This window comes from Octopus sinensis, unplaced genomic scaffold (genome assembly GCF_006345805.1).
Source record: "Octopus sinensis unplaced genomic scaffold, ASM634580v1 Contig00021, whole genome shotgun sequence".
Taxonomy (NCBI): domain Eukaryota; kingdom Metazoa; phylum Mollusca; class Cephalopoda; order Octopoda; family Octopodidae; genus Octopus; species Octopus sinensis.
Genome location: NW_021823578.1, coordinates 4,645 through 22,655, shown reverse-complemented (window position 1 = coordinate 22,655; position 18,011 = coordinate 4,645). Strand labels below are relative to the sequence as shown.

General features: G+C 34.0%; 1 protein-coding gene and 1 long non-coding RNA gene across 2 annotated transcripts; one reads left to right on the top strand and one right to left on the bottom strand.

Annotated features, from left to right (window-relative positions):
* Positions 1-10,356: 10,356 nt before the first annotated feature.
* LOC118768638 (protein FRG1 homolog) lies at positions 10,357-11,316 on the bottom strand. Its single transcript, XM_036515485.1, has 4 exons — positions 11,261-11,316; positions 10,716-11,195; positions 10,579-10,659; positions 10,357-10,546 (listed from the first exon to the last, which is right to left on the bottom strand). Exons 1-4 carry the CDS (start codon positions 11,314-11,316, stop codon positions 10,399-10,401), a joined length of 765 nt encoding a protein of 254 aa, XP_036371378.1. The 3' UTR covers positions 10,357-10,398.
* A 3,691-nt stretch (positions 11,317-15,007) lies between these two features.
* Positions 15,008-15,368, top strand: LOC115226834. Its single transcript, XR_003883039.1, has 3 exons — positions 15,008-15,107; positions 15,138-15,260; positions 15,318-15,368. It is a non-coding gene; the product is annotated as an uncharacterized LOC115226834 (long non-coding RNA).
* The last annotated feature ends 2,643 nt before the right edge of the window (positions 15,369-18,011 follow it).

Below are 18,011 nucleotides of genomic sequence, written 5' to 3'. Positions count from 1 at the left end.
TATGCTGGTGCATCATCGACAGAACATCAATGAAATTCTTTATTTATTTTGTTATTAAAATTATAAGAAAAATAATACACTCTATTTAAAGATCAGCCATTTCTGAAGATTTTGGATCTTTATCAGTATTGGTACGATCCATTGCCCAGTCTTGTATTTTTGCTTGAGCAAATCCATTAAATATGAGAAATCCAATCGTCTGAATTAACAACATGATGCCAAAAACAATTTGCCATTCTGAAGATTTATGCTACGAGATGTAACTAAATTAAGTAACCTGGTCAGTGACGATAATATAAGTCAGCTCAATTCCAATTATTGCCGCGAAAGCAGCCAAAGTGTTAGAAATCCCAGCAATTAGTCCACAATATTGAGGAGCCAGATCAACAATATTAGGCATGATTACAGCGACTTGAAAACCCGAGAAATAAGAACCCATAAGGACTAAGAATACACCCCAATAATATTTTTCCGGTATGACAAGAGTAGATAACATGAAAAACATCCCTGTTGGAATCATAGTCAAAGTCTATTCTAATTTTTGATAATTTTGCTATACATTTATGAATTTTCTGATATTTAACTTTGACATTAATTTTTTTCGGAGAAGAAAGTCGGACAAAGCGCAGGAAGATGACCCTCCGATCCACGTAAGTACTGGAGAAAGAAAAGAGATGTATGTTTGCTGTGAATTACTCAATATTGCTAAAATACGTTTTTCACTTCGATGTAATACAAATCTTTAATCAGAGATGGGATGATTGTAAATATTAATGCAGTCGCCCAAAATGCCCCAAAATGAAATGTCATGACTGACACAACCGGGACCGAAGTGAGTAATTTCCTAAGAGGAACTTTCTGCTAATTCAAGATTATGTCTTGTACTTTAATATTTGTAATTTGTCTTCGTTCGACTTTTCGATTAAGAAATTCTTTTTCATCTGATTTAATCCAACGGTTGTCTGCAGGATCGTCCGTTACCAAAAATGTCCAAAAAATAAGCCAAAATAGCCCGATTCCACCTATGGAACGATATCCGTCACTCACTAACCAAAAAGATAAAATGATCCCCTCCACAGTGAAGGTTTGCTTGCAAAAGCAGAAGTAATAGATAATGCCAAGACAGATCCAAATTGAGTTCCTTTTGACGTAAACTATATTTTCGAACCAGGGAAAGCCAGTCCAATTGCAGTAGAACGAAAATTTGGTTGAAACCAATTTGTCATTATAACAATCACACTAGGATAATAAACTCCCTAACAAGACATAAAAATGAATTTAACCTGAGCACAGCCCATAATTATTCGAATGATGACAAGCCCAGTTGTTGACTTTTCAAGGGCTATCGGGGATAGCAAACATGCCAGTGAGGACAACATAGTCGCAATAGAAAGAAGTCTTTTTGGTCCGTAGCTCTCCGCCAGGATTCCCCCTGCTAACTGAGTAAGTGAGAATCCTATGTAAATTGACATTAATGAAAGAGATTTCTCAGTGACAGACCATTTTATTTTCTAAAATTAAAAATTTTAATCTACAGTTGAATTGTCGTTATTAATTGTGACGATTTGGGGAATGACGACATTTAGATTAATTCGTTGCATAAGTAAGATTGTGAGACAGAGGAATGTATTAACTCCCACAATTAGGCGTCCCCTAAATGAGATGCGATCTGATACGATTTTCTACAAAGAAATTACTTTTTTTAGAGAGGTCATCCATAGTTATAACTATAAGATTAATCACGATAATTAATAATTAAACTATGGCTTAACGCAATCGTGATGCATGTGGAAAGTTTGCGGTTATTTCAAAAAATCAGAGCACTCGGTCTGAAACGTATAATTGTTTGAATAGACCTTATATAATATTGTTTTATGGTATAGACAAATTTCGCTTAAAACTAAAAAAGAGTAAAGGATTTGATAACGAAACTGCAAAACGAGATATGTAATAAATTTTTTTATTAATGGAAATTGTTTAAAAAAATCTAACTATTAAGTACTGGCTCGCAGGATTGAAAGACAATTCCCGAAATAAATTGTTTAATTTTATTTGTTAACAAGAGAATAAATGTCATTGAGTTATCACACTATGTTAAAACAGAGTTACATTGGATTAAATGCAAAATAAAGTTTAATGAGAAAACATTCGGGAAATTTGTTGAATTTGCCGTAATTTTATTGATTGATGCCAGAACACCCGACTACCTTTCTTTGTAAAAGGAAAGAGTGTCTAACCTGCAAAGTTTCTGACGTATAAGAACTTATTTTCCGATTAGAACATTAAAATGTCGATCAAACATCTTGATACTCTATCTGAAGGGATTGAGAAGAGAAAATTTAAGAAATCTTATCTAATCACTGTTATTAAACTTTATCTAATCACTAGGGCGAATATTTTTTCTCAGCTTAAACTTGTAAAGTTCCTAGTTTAAACTTTTATTTATGTTTCTTGGACAACCTGTGGAGGTTATCAAAATGCATTTTTTAGCACTTCACTGTCGTTAAACATAGTTTACAAAATAACTCATGGTTTTTATTTAATTGAAATTCTTTAGGAAATTCGTTGACAATTAATGTTCCTTTAGTTAGAAGAGATTTAGATGTGCGTGGCATACAAAAAAGTTTAAACTACATGCTGCTAAATATTCACCCCTATTAATCACTGTTCAGCATTATACTATATCGTGTAGTCGAGTGATCTATTAACTTTGAAACTCTTGCCTTGTCTATACTCACGTTAATCAGATAATAGAATTCTAGTCTGCAAAATGAAATGCAGATATTCATTTCTTTGAGAGCTGTTTCCACTATTCCGAACATTCACGGATGTTTTGTATTACTGTCGACATTCGGGACTTACATCAAATGTGTTGCTTTTTAACTATTTAATTTTTTTTTTTTTTTTTTTGAGAAATGACAGTTTATAAGGTAAAGAAATCACTAATTAAGAGGCGGAACCGCAGCCGAGAGGAGGATCGAGGAACAGTTCCCCCTTAGAACTGCGAGAGAGATGCGCTCAAAAAGCCACATCAGTTAAACTATTTAATTAAACGTGAACATAGTGGACACCATAAAAACTCGATTTTTAATTAATAAAAATTTGAAATACACATTTTATGTATGGATGTAGAAATTATTACAAGAAACATAATTATAAAATGAAAAAAATAGCAGAAAGCAATAAAAATTAATAATGTGTTGTCCTCTTGTGTTTATAAACCTCTAAAATTCTTTATACTTAAAATACGATTTTTAAAAAATTTGAAATGTTGCATAAGTAATATGTTGCATGTTGCTTTATATTTTTAGTAATAGTTTGTTTGCTAGGAAAAATGATTTTCATCACGTTTCATTGAGTTAGAGTCAGACGATTTACTTTGCCAATTTTTGATTTTTTAATGAGAAACCATTGCTCCATTTTTCGAATTATGTTCGGAGGAAAAAATCATTTAACTTTTTGACAGAAAAAATCATTTAACTTTATTTTTTACGCTGGATCTTTCAGAATCTAATCTAAAATTTAGATTGTTCCACTATTTAATCTAGATGGCCTTATTTAATTTGAAATTGATAAAACCAAGACTGCGGGGTTACATAATATGAGAAACAACTCCATAGTATAATTTTTTGTTACATTTTATGTCACCGGTTTTAGCCCACCGGGTTGGATAACCCACCTACTGCCATATTTATAATATAATATTTTTCCTATATTTAATTTCATTGGAAAAAATGATTTTCTTAATTATTTTAATAATTTATTGTTCTTTTTTATTAAATATTTTAGCGTGAAAACTATAACTTTTTATTAATAAAGTTTAAAAGCTGTGAAAATAAGTAGGGTTGTTCAATAAAGTTCAATTAGAATATGGTTCTTTTGAAATTAACGACAAACCAACTTAATGAAATAAAAAATTTTGATGACACCACTACTATATACGATAAAGAGAAAATGAGAAGGCTCAGGACGCTTAAAAATCGTTTTTGCTTCAAAGTTCCTGAAAAAACGTATATAAAAGTCGGAAATAAAAAACTACGTTTTTTTACTCTAGAAGAAAGTGAGCTAAAGTTAAAAATTATTGAGGTATCTATTTCAAAACAATTGAAGATCGAGCATATGAATACTCATTTTGGTAGAGACAGAATGCTATCGTTACTAAGAGATCAAATATATTCAGTAACAAGGGAAGAAATTTGTAGTGTGATAGGAAAATGTGTCTATTGCCAAGTAATGTTGTTAATCAGTGTTAGTCGAAAAATTTCATGGCAACAAAACCAACTATCACCCCATAATTGCAAGAGGATCTAGAGATCGGTATATTGCAGATTTAGTGGATCTGAGGAGATATTCAAACCTTAACAGCAATTATGGATGGGTCTTTTTTTTGAATAAGTCATAGTTGGTTGTTGTAATCGACTCTTTTTCCAAATTTGCAGTGGTAAAACTCGCAAAAACGAAATCAGCCGAAGAAATAACAAGAAAGTTAAAAAAGATTTTCTTCTCAATCCGACCCCCGTTTATCTTGCAGACAGACAACGGGAAAGAGTTCAAGAATAAATGCATGGAAATAATGTGCTCCGAATTAAACATCACTCATATATGTGGACGACCTAGAGCACCCTGGGTTCAGGGGAAAGTGGAGAGGTTTCTTATAGTCAATTTTTTGTAGGTTTAATCAATCAATTAAAAGATGGATTAGCTCTACAAGTGCATACAACGGAATGCTAGGGAAATTCAAGGATTTTTATCAGGAAATTGTATACAAATATAATTCCACAAAACATGAAACTACCAAATGGGCGCCCTTCAAAATTTTTATGGGGGATAAAAAAGATTCGGAGAGAACAGAAGATCAAATAAATGCATTGTTAATGTTCGACGGAACAAATGCAGAACAAAGTGATGAGTCAAATTCGAAATATTTTGAAAATGACGATAAAAGAACTGAGAAAGAAGTGCATGACAACCTTGTTAAAGCTGGAGAGAAAATGAAAAAACGTCGTAAGTGGAAATATGACGCAGAAGACATTGAAATTGGAGATACAGTGCTGCTGAAACACGACAGGGATGATAACCCTGGTAACCGGAGATACCCATTATATGACGAACTGGATATAAATAAGTACACAGTTTCAGAAAAATTTGAAACTACGTGTACTATTAATAAAGATAATGGAGAATCAGTATCAAACGTCCATTTTAGTAGATTAAAAAAAATTTGATTAAAATTTTGATTTTTTTAAATGAATTAATTCTTATTTTTTATCCCATTAAATAAATAAAATTTTATTTATTTTAAAAATGTAAAGCACAAATGAATGATGTGTGATTTATGCAACAGGCAGAAATATAAAAACTAATAAAAAAGAAGAAAATCAAAGTTAATTATATTTTCTGATGATTTTTAGATTTTATTTATATTTTTTTGATAGTTTTTTCGATGGTGGGTTATCCAACCCGGTGGGCTATAAAACCGGTGACATTTTATTCAAAATTCAATATCAAGAAATACAAACAATTTAATTGAACTTAATTTTGACTTTGTAGATTTCTAAAATTATCAAAAATTTATTTATGTGATGTAAGTCAGTGAAATATTTTATGAATACAATTTCTAAACTTCCTAAGACGTGCTTTGTAGTTCACTATATTGGATTGTATTATCAAAACATGGGAAAGATTAAAATAAGGAAATATGTCACGAGCATAGGGTGTTACCGAGCCTAGGTCGTGACACTTATGGACTTAGAAAAAAATTCAAAAAATATTTGAATTCAATTTCAAAATCGACTTTGTCAAAATAAATATTATAAAATGACAAATACTTAGAAATGGAATTGGATGCCAATATTTTTGATGATAAAATTTAAAATTAATGCCAACTATAGACTGTGCTTTAAAAACGATTTCCTGACTAAAAATAATATTTTTTTTTATAATTGACGTGTTTTTATTTCTTAAAAGAAAACAGAGAGAAAAGAGAGTTAACAAGAGGACTTCCCTGCCTCGTAGATGGAGAAACAGTTTCCACGTACAATGGCAAGGGAAATCCTCTGAAGGAGCCATCCACACTCACGCGTGTCGTTTCTCTTGCGAGAAATCAACGACCCAGCTTTTTGAGGAAAATGAGTGACCTGTTACCAATTACGCCAGAGGTCTCCACGGCGATCGGGGTAAACAGATAGCGTTCCGAGAGATTGGTGTACTTTGAAATCTTTAATTCTTCTGCTCTGCGAAAAGTATCTGAGCAAGTTGCATCCCATATTAGCGATTTTCCGAACTCGAATGGGAGGCCTCTTTCCGTCTCCCCAAGCAAGCCCAACTGGTTCGAGAATTGATGGGATTCCGGCAGCTTTGAGCCCCCTCAGGACAACGTCATTTAGGGCAGCGTGGCGTGGGGCACGCCCAGCACTGCGTCTGCAGGAAAGAAATAATATTTTAATTTATGAATTGCTATTTTTTTCAAATAAGAAAAATTTAAAATGCTTAAAAATAATATTTTTATTTTAAATCGCTATTTTTTCAAATAAGAAAACTTCAAAATGCTTCATAGAAAAATACGCAGAAAATGTATTTTTATTCAAAAATTTTGTCTATTTGAATGTTCGGTTATAAATGTTTCTCTGCTAATTAGGTTTTGAATTTTTTTTATTAACAAAACAATCAAGACAAATTATGTTATTTAAATTTTTTTAATTCTTTTCATAAGTGTCTTCTTAGTAGTTCCATCGTCCATTTCAACTCTGACCATATTATGCGGGAGGATTTCACTTATTGTACAAACTTCTCCGTATGGAACGTCATTTCCGCTTTTATGCTTTAGGTTTCGAGTAAATGCAAACTTCGAGTAGACGTCAACGTCAATTTTTCATTTGGACGATTGGCAATCACATGATTTTCTTCATCCCCTAGTTTTAAGGGAGTTAAAAATTTGCAAATTTCACAATCGGCAACAATTTTTCGGATTATTTGTCGTTTTACAGTGAAGTATCTTTCATGGCACATGTTCTCGAGAGTGTTATGTCCACATAAAGTTTTTAGCTTTCTTTTTAAGGCAGTAAACTTTTTATCTCGATTGATTTTCGATATTTTGTCCATTTAAAACTTTTTCTAGCAATCGATACTCATCCATATCTCTTACAAAAGAACGCGACATAAGTAACACAGAAGAAACACGCCTTTATATATATTACAATTAAAGATGTATGGTTATCCGGATATTTTTGTTTTAATATTTAATAGATTAATTTTAAATATTAAGAATAATTTTATTAGGATTAGCGATAAATTAATTTTTAATCTTTATAGAAAAATAAGCGAAATGTAACGACCTAGGCTCGGTAACAACCTAGGCTCGTGACAAAATATCTTGTCATTTTATCTTTCTATCAAAAACTTGATAATCAAAGAATCTGTTATTTAGTATTTCTATCAAATACTTTTGAAAAGTTTCTTGTCAGGAAAAAATTTTTATACAAGAAAAGCTCACGCAAATGTTCTTATCTATTGGGAAAAAATTTTTATCTTAGATGGAATATTTATTTAATATTGAAATTTTATCAAAAGTGGAGAATCTGAGGCAAGTAATTCTTATGAATAGCATACGGAAAGTTCTTGCAATCATTACGCTAGAAAAAATAAAACCTCGCACCGAATTATTTATACAGTGAACCCTCCTCGCAAATTGGCCATTTTTGGTACATATGATTTTTGTCTCTTCGTCGCTACTTTCAAACTCTTGATCTTCTTGTAGCTTTCTTCTCATGAAATGAGTCTTGAAAGTTTTTATAATTCCAATATCCATTGGTTGTAGTAATCCAGTAGAATTTTCAGGAAAAATAAAATCTTAATACAATCCAAGTTTTGAGGAATAGAATGTACAGGACAGTGGTCTATCAGCAATAAAATTGTCTTCTTTTCAATTTTAAGCTAAAGATCAAAGCTAATAATCCAATCAATAAAAATAGATCCAGTCATCCAAGCTTTCTGCGAGCTATAATATGAGACAAGACATCCATAGTCAAAATTTCTAAAAAAATCTAGGCATTTTCGGTTTCCCGATCAACCAGGTTTCAATTAATGACTTCCGGTCATGTTTGAACAAAGCATAATAGACACACGGTCTTTAAAATTTTGTATCTTTGGAATCGGTTTCTGCATACGCTTTTCGATGGAATGAGCTTGTAGTATAATGCATTTTCATCCAAATTATAAATTAGATCAGGCTTATACAATTTAGAAATTTCTTTGAATTCTTCACGAAAGAAATTAATGTCAACTTCTCTATCAGTTCACATCTCTCCATGTAATTTTAGCATTCTAAAACCGTCTCTTTTTGAATTTTGCCACAAATCCATTAGAATTTTTAAAATTACTAAGTTGTAACTCTTCGGGAAAATGCGCAGCCATACACGATATTAAGAAATCATTCAAAAAACCACCTAGAAATTAGTTTTCAATTAATACCTTTAGACTCTATTGTATCCATCCATTCGATCAATTTTTCTTCAAGCGTAGGAAATTTTGGTTTGTAAGCAGCTTTAAACGAATTTTGATAGATTTTCGAATCCCGTAAAATAGAGTCTTTATTAAGCAGTAGATCTGACACAAAACACTGTCATTTTCTTCCTTGTAGTTTATAATTTGTGTTTTTTCAAGAAAAGTGAGCCGAGTGTAACGTCCACGAGAAATTTTATAAGACATGTGATTAAAAAAATAATTTATTTTCTACTTTTTTTTCTAAATAAAAAAATTAATTCAAACATTTACTGAGAAAATTAATTTTTTTCTTAGTAAATTGTGAAAAAATGGCCAATTTTTAAATTTGCCAATTTGCGAGGTGACTAATTTGCGAGGGTTCACTGTATCCGATTTTCACAGCAGATTTCACGAAGGAAGATCGACTTCTGACATCGTGTGGACCCATAGATAGCATTGTTCCGCCATTCAAAGGTTCAAAAATGCGACATACATTCTTGGCATTGATATGTCAAGAGATTTTGATTCGATTAATCGTCAGAAATTATTGTAAGTCCTTGTAGGATTCCTTAATGAATCTTCTATCCGGATGATCAGGGCACTCTTATCAGAAACCTATCTATTGGTCAGGGTACGAGACAAGTGCTCTAAACTATTTGAAACAACATCTCAAGGGGATCCGTTATCTCCTATACTGTTTGTCATATATCTGGAAGCTGGATTGAGAGAATTAAAACTATTAAGGAAAGATCAATGTAGTGGCATACGCGGATGACGTGGAATTTATTTTTTCCGACAGGGACGTTCTAAAAAGCCTACTGGAAGTGATGCCAAATAGACTTGCTGAGTGGTTCCTCAATGTAAATGTGGAAAAAACAAATTTACTGAACTAGCAGGACAGAAGTCTAAGCTGGACGAACATTGGAAAAAATTAAAGAAACTCGGATCTCTATTAGGAGACGAACAAGACTTGATTATGCAAAAACACATGCAAACAGTGCACTACGCAGCTTAAAGGAAAAATTGGCTAAAACGAAAAGGACTCAGCACAAAAACACGGATACGACTATACAATTCACTAGTGAAGCCTAACGCCAGAACTTGGAGACTTTCCGCTACAGACGATGACAACCTAGACTCTTTTCATAGAGATCACCTCCGACGTACTTTAGCCTCTAAGTACGTTGGATAAAAACTTAAAGAGGGCTGGTAAAGAATTGAAGGACGGGGACGATCTCAATGCATTACGGGACGTCGCCCAAGATTGCGGGAAATGGAATAAACTAATTACTATTATTGTTTCCTGTGCTGCACAAGCTTTGTCATGATCCATGGCATCGCGAAAGTGCCTATAATAAAAATCAAAAAATGTATCAATCTGTAGATCGGTGTTCTACTTCAAGTATAAGCAATATTATAATATCTATAATAGAATTGGGGAGGCAGACATTTGATAATAATTTCAACGCCATAGCGAAAAGATAGAGATTACAATCAGAAAGAAGTGGATTAAAAACTGTCTTTTTAGATATCCAAAACAGAAGGCTTTTTAGTGCTTCATTCGTGGCTAAATCCTCTCTTCCTGGCTTGTAGGAAAGAAATGATGCTGTAATTCTGTTCCTAACAACACTAGCACTAGAGAAGCAAATTATCTTAAGCATTATTCTATGGAACTGTATTTGCAGATAGTAAACTAAACAAGACAAATTTAAGACCACAACAATTGGGGGTAAGGCTCTGAAAAGGATCTTTCTTTATTTGGCGCAGTCAACCTATGCAGGAATTACCCGAAATCTTAAACTAAATAGTAAATGGAGTCAAACATTATCTTTATATCTAAGAATAAAAACAATGTTCTATAAAATATTGACTTTATAATCATAACAAAAGTATTTTTAACATAATTAAGAGAATAAATTAGCGACAATATTTATCGGATTTCATCTTGATACGTCTATCGAGCATTTCGCGATGGAGCTGTCCCTGTCCGTCTGCTTTAAAGAGAGAGTCCTCCCCCTCCTTAGTCATCATAATCTTTCCATACTGAAAACTTTGATATCTCCGACTATAAAAATTCTAAAAAAAATAAAGACATACACAAAATTGTATTCTGTATCAACTAAAGTTGCTGCATAAAGAGTGTTATCCTCAGAATCCTCAATTTCAGAGACATCAGTCCTTAACTAAAATGTTTTAATCACCCTAAATACATTAATTTGTTCGTTCTCCCCGACTTTTTGACTATCACAGGTGACATTGACATCAGAACAGGACAAGAAGTAACCGTTATTTCCATATAATGCCATTTTATCCTTAAATTTGATAAAATGAAAACAACAGATTCAAAGACTGGATGAAACATTTCATTTTCGGTACTCATGGCCGACATCCCGACAATATCTTTACTTTTGTGGTCGATCCCAACATATTTTTCGTACCCTGACTTGAAGGCTATTTTATGATCGATTCTTATGCACGTGAATATTTCTTCAGGATCTGGTGGGTCGTCTATTGAGTAAAAATTAAACGGCTCACTCGGAGGGTGAACTCTACCAAGCCGGATTTTTCCGTTATCCTGAGAAAACATGTATTGATTCTCTTTTAGTTCAATTGCTACGGAAAATGCTCTTTTTATTTCTTTGAGACTTTTTATAAGGCGCCATCCACCGTGGGCGATTGTGTCTGGTTCTGGCTCGACTTCTTCTACTGTCTTTCTACGTTTTTTCGGATTCTTGTCTTTAATTTTTGGCCAAAAATATATTTAAATTGTGTTTCTTACTTATCTCCCTTGAATTTTAATTTCTTTACTTTTATCCCACTATAAAGTTCGTCCATCAAAAGATTATTATTAAATAAATTATTTGATAAAATTAAAATTTATTAAAATTTGGTAAAGTCAGCCAAAAATATTTCATTGTTTTTACCAGAAGCAAAAATTCTTGAATCGATGGATATAAGTATCTAAAAGTACTCAAAGTTTAATTGGAAAAATTCAGAAATTGTCGATGCTGAAAATCATTTTTGGACCAGTACAAATTTAAATGGAATGAACTTGTTTAAAGCAATTATTAATTACGGTCTTTATTAAATAAGCCTAAATAGTATTGAGCCATTTGAGTATGAAATGATAGAAAAAACAATTTTGTTAAAATTATATTATACAAATTGTACCTTCCAGCAGAAAACAAAGACAACAATTTTAGTAAATGATTGCGTTTAATTTTCTTATAAGTGAAAACAGATTTCTTAGATTTCCTATGGACTTTGAACACAACAGTTTCTATTCTTCATTCCGAAATGTTGTGAAAACTCATCTGTCCACTATTGATGAATATCTACTTGAAGCATTTGAGAAATCAGTTTTACTTGACAGAAAACTAGTGATCGGTGTGCAGTACCTACTGGGCCGGATTTTTTCAATAAGTATTCACTTAAACCTTTACCAAAGTGCTATGGAGGATTTTTTAAATGTTAAAAATTATAGTCAGTGTTTGGCATGTGTAACAGCTTTTCATGGTCAAAAGGCTTATTCTGTCTTGTGCAAAATAAAAATTTATTTTTTGAAAAACATAATTAAATGTCTTCATACTGCATGAAATAAAAGAAGACGGGTAAAGAAGTTTTATCCACCATTATTTGTGTCGAGAATTTGGACCCAAAAATGACGAGAACCTCAAAAAACACTCTCTAAAATTTACAGAGTGGAAATTGAAAGAATGAGAAAATACGATCTTTAATCGAAAGTCTTATGCTTTATCAAATACTATTATTATTATTTAACCCCGGGAACACAGGAAAGAGGAATAGTAATCATCTAATTAAGTGATCCCGGTGTCAGTGCGTCTCTTTTTGTCTCTTCCTTGTCTCGAATTCTTAATCAACGTCCAAAAGGGGGATGATTTTTTTCAAATTTCCTAGCATACTTATCATAGGCAAGATACTCCTCTTCAAGGGGATCTCCGGTAGATCTTGCCATTGTTAAGAAAATGTGCTGTCTTTCTGTAAGATGGTCCATTATTTTTTTGACGTTGAGTGTATTTCTCAATTCAGAAGTTGGCGTCATTTTATCACGTTTCAGTAAAATCCGTAAGCACTGGTTCTGTACGACTTCCAGTTTGTTTTGTGCGGATATTGACAGTGGCGTGATCCACGACACAAATGCGTGTTCAATTGTAGGCAGTATATATTGTTTGTATAATAATTCAAAATGAGAAATAGAAGATATTGGAGATCTAGCAAAAGCTTTGAGAATTCCGATCTTCTTTTGGATTCGTGAAACCACTGACTCCACTTGATTTTTGAACGTCATTAATGGGTCGAATGTTCACCGTACATGCAGAAAGTGTGTGGGGTCACGGTCGGAACATCGTGAAAAGATGGCTCGACTGTTGAGAAGTGTCAGAATCACCTGAACGTATTAGTTAATGGTTAAAACGGTGATTTTGTTTGGCTTAAATAATAATAATGTAACTTCAAGGATTGAAGGGTTCCTTTTAACTGGGATTAGTTGTCCATCCCAAGTTATTTTTGGGTCCAGTGCTGTATGTTACCTGTATGAAGAGATAATCGTAGTGCTTGTTTCCCAGGTGATATCTTTATTCGGTTTTTGAGAAACCATGGGTTCATAAGGTTAATGGTCTCCTGAACTTTCCGCGTGGCTTCTTTGTAATCTTGATGTTTTGCTGCGATAATTAGATCGTCAGCGTATGATAAAAGGATTGTATCTTCCTCGTTTGGATTTGGGAGGTCTCTTGTAAATAAATTGAACAGGATTGGTGATAAGGGGGATCCTTGTGGGACCCCGTTTAGAAGGTATCGTTGTTTTGATTTTCGGTTATTCATTATAACCTGTCCACTTCTGCCATTAAGGAAGTTTGCTAGCCACATCTTGATCTTCGGATGGATACCGGTGGAGAAAATTTTTGATGTTAAAGTTTTCCTCGGGACTGAATCGAATGCTTTTTCGATATCCAGAGCGACTAACACCGTTCTTTGATGTTGTTTTGAGTAGTTCAGTCTATCTGAGATGAACTGAGTCAACTTCGTAAGATATGTAGAAGTTGAACGGTCTCTTCTGAATCCATGTAGAAAACTGGGTAATTCTAACGAAAGAGTAATTTTGTTGAGAATTAATTTTTCCAGTGTTCTTGAGAGTCCACAAAGAATTGATAAATGTAACGTGGCTCACCTACGAAATGATGACATTGCACAATAAATGTGAAAAAGATCCGCAAACTCCCTATCCCTTCTTCATGGAGACGTGGATAGTGTCGTGCATTTCTACTTATCAAATACAATTATCTCTTCATATGCTTTCGTTTTCGGTCAAAACTGGGACGAGAATTATTTTAATAATATTTGGCAATTTTTGTTTATACTTGACTGGAGAGCTTTTGGGTTTACCATAACTTTACATATGCAAAAGACTAAACTTTGTGGATCTGAACATCCACTTTCCGAAGCTTGGTCTTTTATATGTCTCTCTTTTATGGCACATATCCATCAGTGTGTTTAGACAATATCCGCAGTAGACATTCTTTTGAACCCACATTGTCACAAAGTGAGATAATTATATATGATCTCATAGAGATCCTTATTTTACTCTAATATGCTATTCTACTCAAATGATTAATTCAGGATGTTTGCAATGATATTATCATATTTGTATAATATATTAAATTATTTATGTTTAGTTACTGATAGTTAGTTGTCGCGGATCTAGTTAATATTTAAAATGGGAAACGATTCTGAATTATTCACAACTAAATCAATTTCGAAGAAAATGAAAGCAAAAGGACTTTTAAAATTGCGTTGGTATTGTCAAATGTGTCAGAAACAATGCAGAGATGAGGTATATCAGTTTTGTCTCACAAAAGAATGGATTTAAATGCCATTGCATGTCTTCTGCACATAAAAATCAAATGGCACTATTTGTTGAAAACCCCGACAAATATTTATGCTCATTTTCAAAGTTTAACCACTTTATTTCTATCAAACAGTCAATTTAAAACAGAATTTATTAAAATATTGAAATATCACTACGGCGGCAGACGTATCCTCGCAAATACAGTTTACCAGGAACTTATATCCGACCGAAATCATATCCACATGAATTCAACGCAGTGGGACACATAACATCATTTGTGAGCTATCTACATAGAAATGGTCTATATATCCCTTATTATATATATTAGGCATAGTTGAGGCAGATGAGACCGACAGAGGGTGGCATATCAAATATATTGACCAGGATCCAACCTCCCTAAATAACGAAGCTTCTAAGAAAAAGGCCAAAAAATTGGACGATTATGATGAAAGAGATCACCAAAGAACTCTCAATAGACAAATCGAAGCGGGTGAGAAATTGGAACGTCTTAGAAAGCGCGAAAATCCAACGGAAATTGATTTAAATTCCAAAAGACAAAGTAATTTTTTATTTAGAATGTAGTCGGATTTGTGCTACAGGCTTCCCGAACACAGGAATTGAATATAATAAATTTGTATTTATAATATTTTATTATTTCAGACCCAACATTTTTGAGTCAGAAAATGTTAAGAAAGACACAAATCATAAAAATCCAGAAACTTTCGTTTGTGCCTCAAAAGCACTTGTTGATATATTAAAAGTGGAAATTTTAATATTAAAATATTTTTAGGAGGAAGAAAATAAGAGAGAAGTGCAAAATCGTAAAGATTATTGGTTGGCTGAAAAATTGATTGTAAAAATCACTTCCTCTGAATTTGGGAGTAAATATAAAAATCAGAAGGCTGTTGTAAATGTAAAATTCTTTAAAATATGTTATAACCCTAATAATCTGATATATAATATTAATTAGAAAGTAATAAATTTATACAATGCTGAAATCGAGGTGGAAGATGCGGAAATCTTATTAGTACATCAAAATGATGTTGAAACCGTGATTCCGCGATTAGGTTTGTTGAGTATTTCTTACATTTAGGTGGTTTGGTTAGGGTTGTCAACGGTTCTCATCGGGATTCATTGGCTGTTTTGGAAGCAATGGATGAGGCTGATTTTTCTTGTACAATTAAAATTAAATCGGTTGTTTTTTGAGATTTGATTTATGAAGGGCTTTTTTGCTGGAGTTTCAGTTAATCGTGTTAAATATGACGATATTTGCAAGATATATTTAGATGATTGATTTTGTTTATGCTAAAAAATATTTTTTACTTTGAAATATATATTTTTGATTAACCAAATAGAAATACATTTTTTGAAAGATTTTAAATTAAAAGTTTTGAAGTAAAGTCGAACAATTTTCATTTTTTGTCACTTTATAATATTTTTCTTAAAATATTTAAGTTGAAAATAAAATTGGGGATGGTTTGGTCTTCTTTTATAAATCTTGATTTTATTTTCTTCGCATAATTGATACATTATTTGGTTTTTGAATTCCAATCCGTTGACTGTTTGTAAAATTTGGCTATTTCCGATTTGACAAAATTTTTATCAAGTTATTTCTAACTTTTAATTATTATTATAAGACATTCCGTAGGAACATAAACAAAGTTATAATCCCACACGTGTCACAAGCGAAACAATCTTCTGGACCATCCTTGTCCATGCCCCTCTGTTGCGGGCGAGATCCCGCAGGGATTCTAGGTCGTTTCAGTTTTTGAAACTTTTGCCATGAAGTTTGAGATTCCCTCTCCAGAACTGCCGGAAGGAGTGGTCTAGGTCTTCACGATATTTGTCTCCATGTTCGTGGGAAATAATTAGTACCATTGATCATCTATGTTGTCCGAGGCAAAGTCCACATCGTCGGCATATACAATTTCGGTAATAGAATCATTATAGAAAACTCTCAAATCTCTCAAGCCGGCTTCCAGATAGATTACAAATAGTAGGGGGGAGAGAGAGTCTCCCTGAGGCGTGCCGACATTCGTTTTGAACCGCCTGGAGGAGACTGACCCAATACGAACAGAAAGTTCTGTCTTAGCAAGTAGTAATCGTATCATTCTCACTTCATCCACCTCTAGGAAGCTTTCCAGAACCCCGATGAGTAGGTCACGACGGACACAGTCAAAAGCCTTTGACATATCAATACCAAGGATAGCCGTAGCTTTTTTAAATTTTTGCTGGACAGCGCAGCGCCATCTGTGACTCCAGACTATATCAGCTGTGGATCTTCCAGCCCTGAATCCACTGTGACTGGGGAGAGATATTCATTAACAGTTCGGGTTATGCGACCGAGTGTAATGAGTGAGAAAAGTTTTCTCAGAGTGTTTAATAGTATTACGGGACGGAGATTTTCCACCGGTCCGGAGGTTTTGTTGGCCTTTTGTATCGGGATGAGTGTGCCTGAGCCCAGTGGGAGTAGGTCATTTGTTGCGAACATCTCATTGAACGAGGTCGTCAGTTTTTCCATGAGTAGTTTTGGACCATACTTGATCAGTTCTGCATTGATATTATCAGGTCCAGCTGCCCGACAATTCTTAAGCTTCTTGGCAGCTTGGATGACCTCCTCAACTGCGATTGGCTTATTGAGAGGTGCTGATGTGCATGTAAAGGGGTCAATATCGTCAGTGTTCAGATTAAATTGACGTTCGAAGTGGTCAGCAATTATTTCGGCTTGCTCTGCAGGTTTGTAGATGGTTTTTCCCATGCCATCGATAATTTTGAGTTTGGTGTGTTTTCTTCTTTTGAGAAGACGCATGCCTGAAACATTTGTGCGCCGTCCTTGAGCCCTTCGATTTTGTTTAAAGGGGTTTCCAGAGTGTCTAGAGTGTGCTGACGGTTTAGTTTCTTAATGAGTCGTTGTATTCTGGCACGTTCCCTCTTCAGTGCCTGTTTGCTATTATGATCGTTCTTGTTTTCGATTCTGAGCTTTAGAACCTTTTGCTCAACGATTTTCGCCCGAACATCTGGGTGGGTGGCAGCATCTCCCGGACTGATTATTATTTGGTTGCTTCCCGATGTGCTCGTCAGCAGCCGTATGGATACCATTCATAATGGAATCTCATGTGTTCTTCAAGAAGAGACCCGTTCCTATACAAAAGATATAGCTCTCCAATGATTTTTGATAGTTTTCCCGAGTGAGGGAGGAGTACAACAGTTTTTCCGTGAGATATCTTTTCCTTGTACCAGATGGGCGTCTTCGCGCATTGAGGGGCGCATGGTGTTTCTTGATGTAGAAACGTCCAACGACCATTTTATGATCACTGTCAACCCGAGATGCTCCATATGATCGGGAGTCAAATAAGGCAGCCTTATCGGCCTGTCGACAAAGAATATAATTGATTTGGTTGTAGATGGAGAAAGAGTGGTCGGTTGGCACAATGCTACCAGTGGTATTGTGTAACCGGCTAACCGGACCAATATATATTGGTCCCGACCCATAAAATGGGTTTGTTCCCGGAACAATATAGCGTGGTTCATGCCAGCGACCCATAAAAATGGGTTCGTTCCCGGAACATATCGCGTGGTTCATGCCCGCGACCCATAAAAATGGGTTCGTTCCCGGAACATATCGCGTGGTTCATGCCCGCGACCCATAAAAATGGGTTCGTTC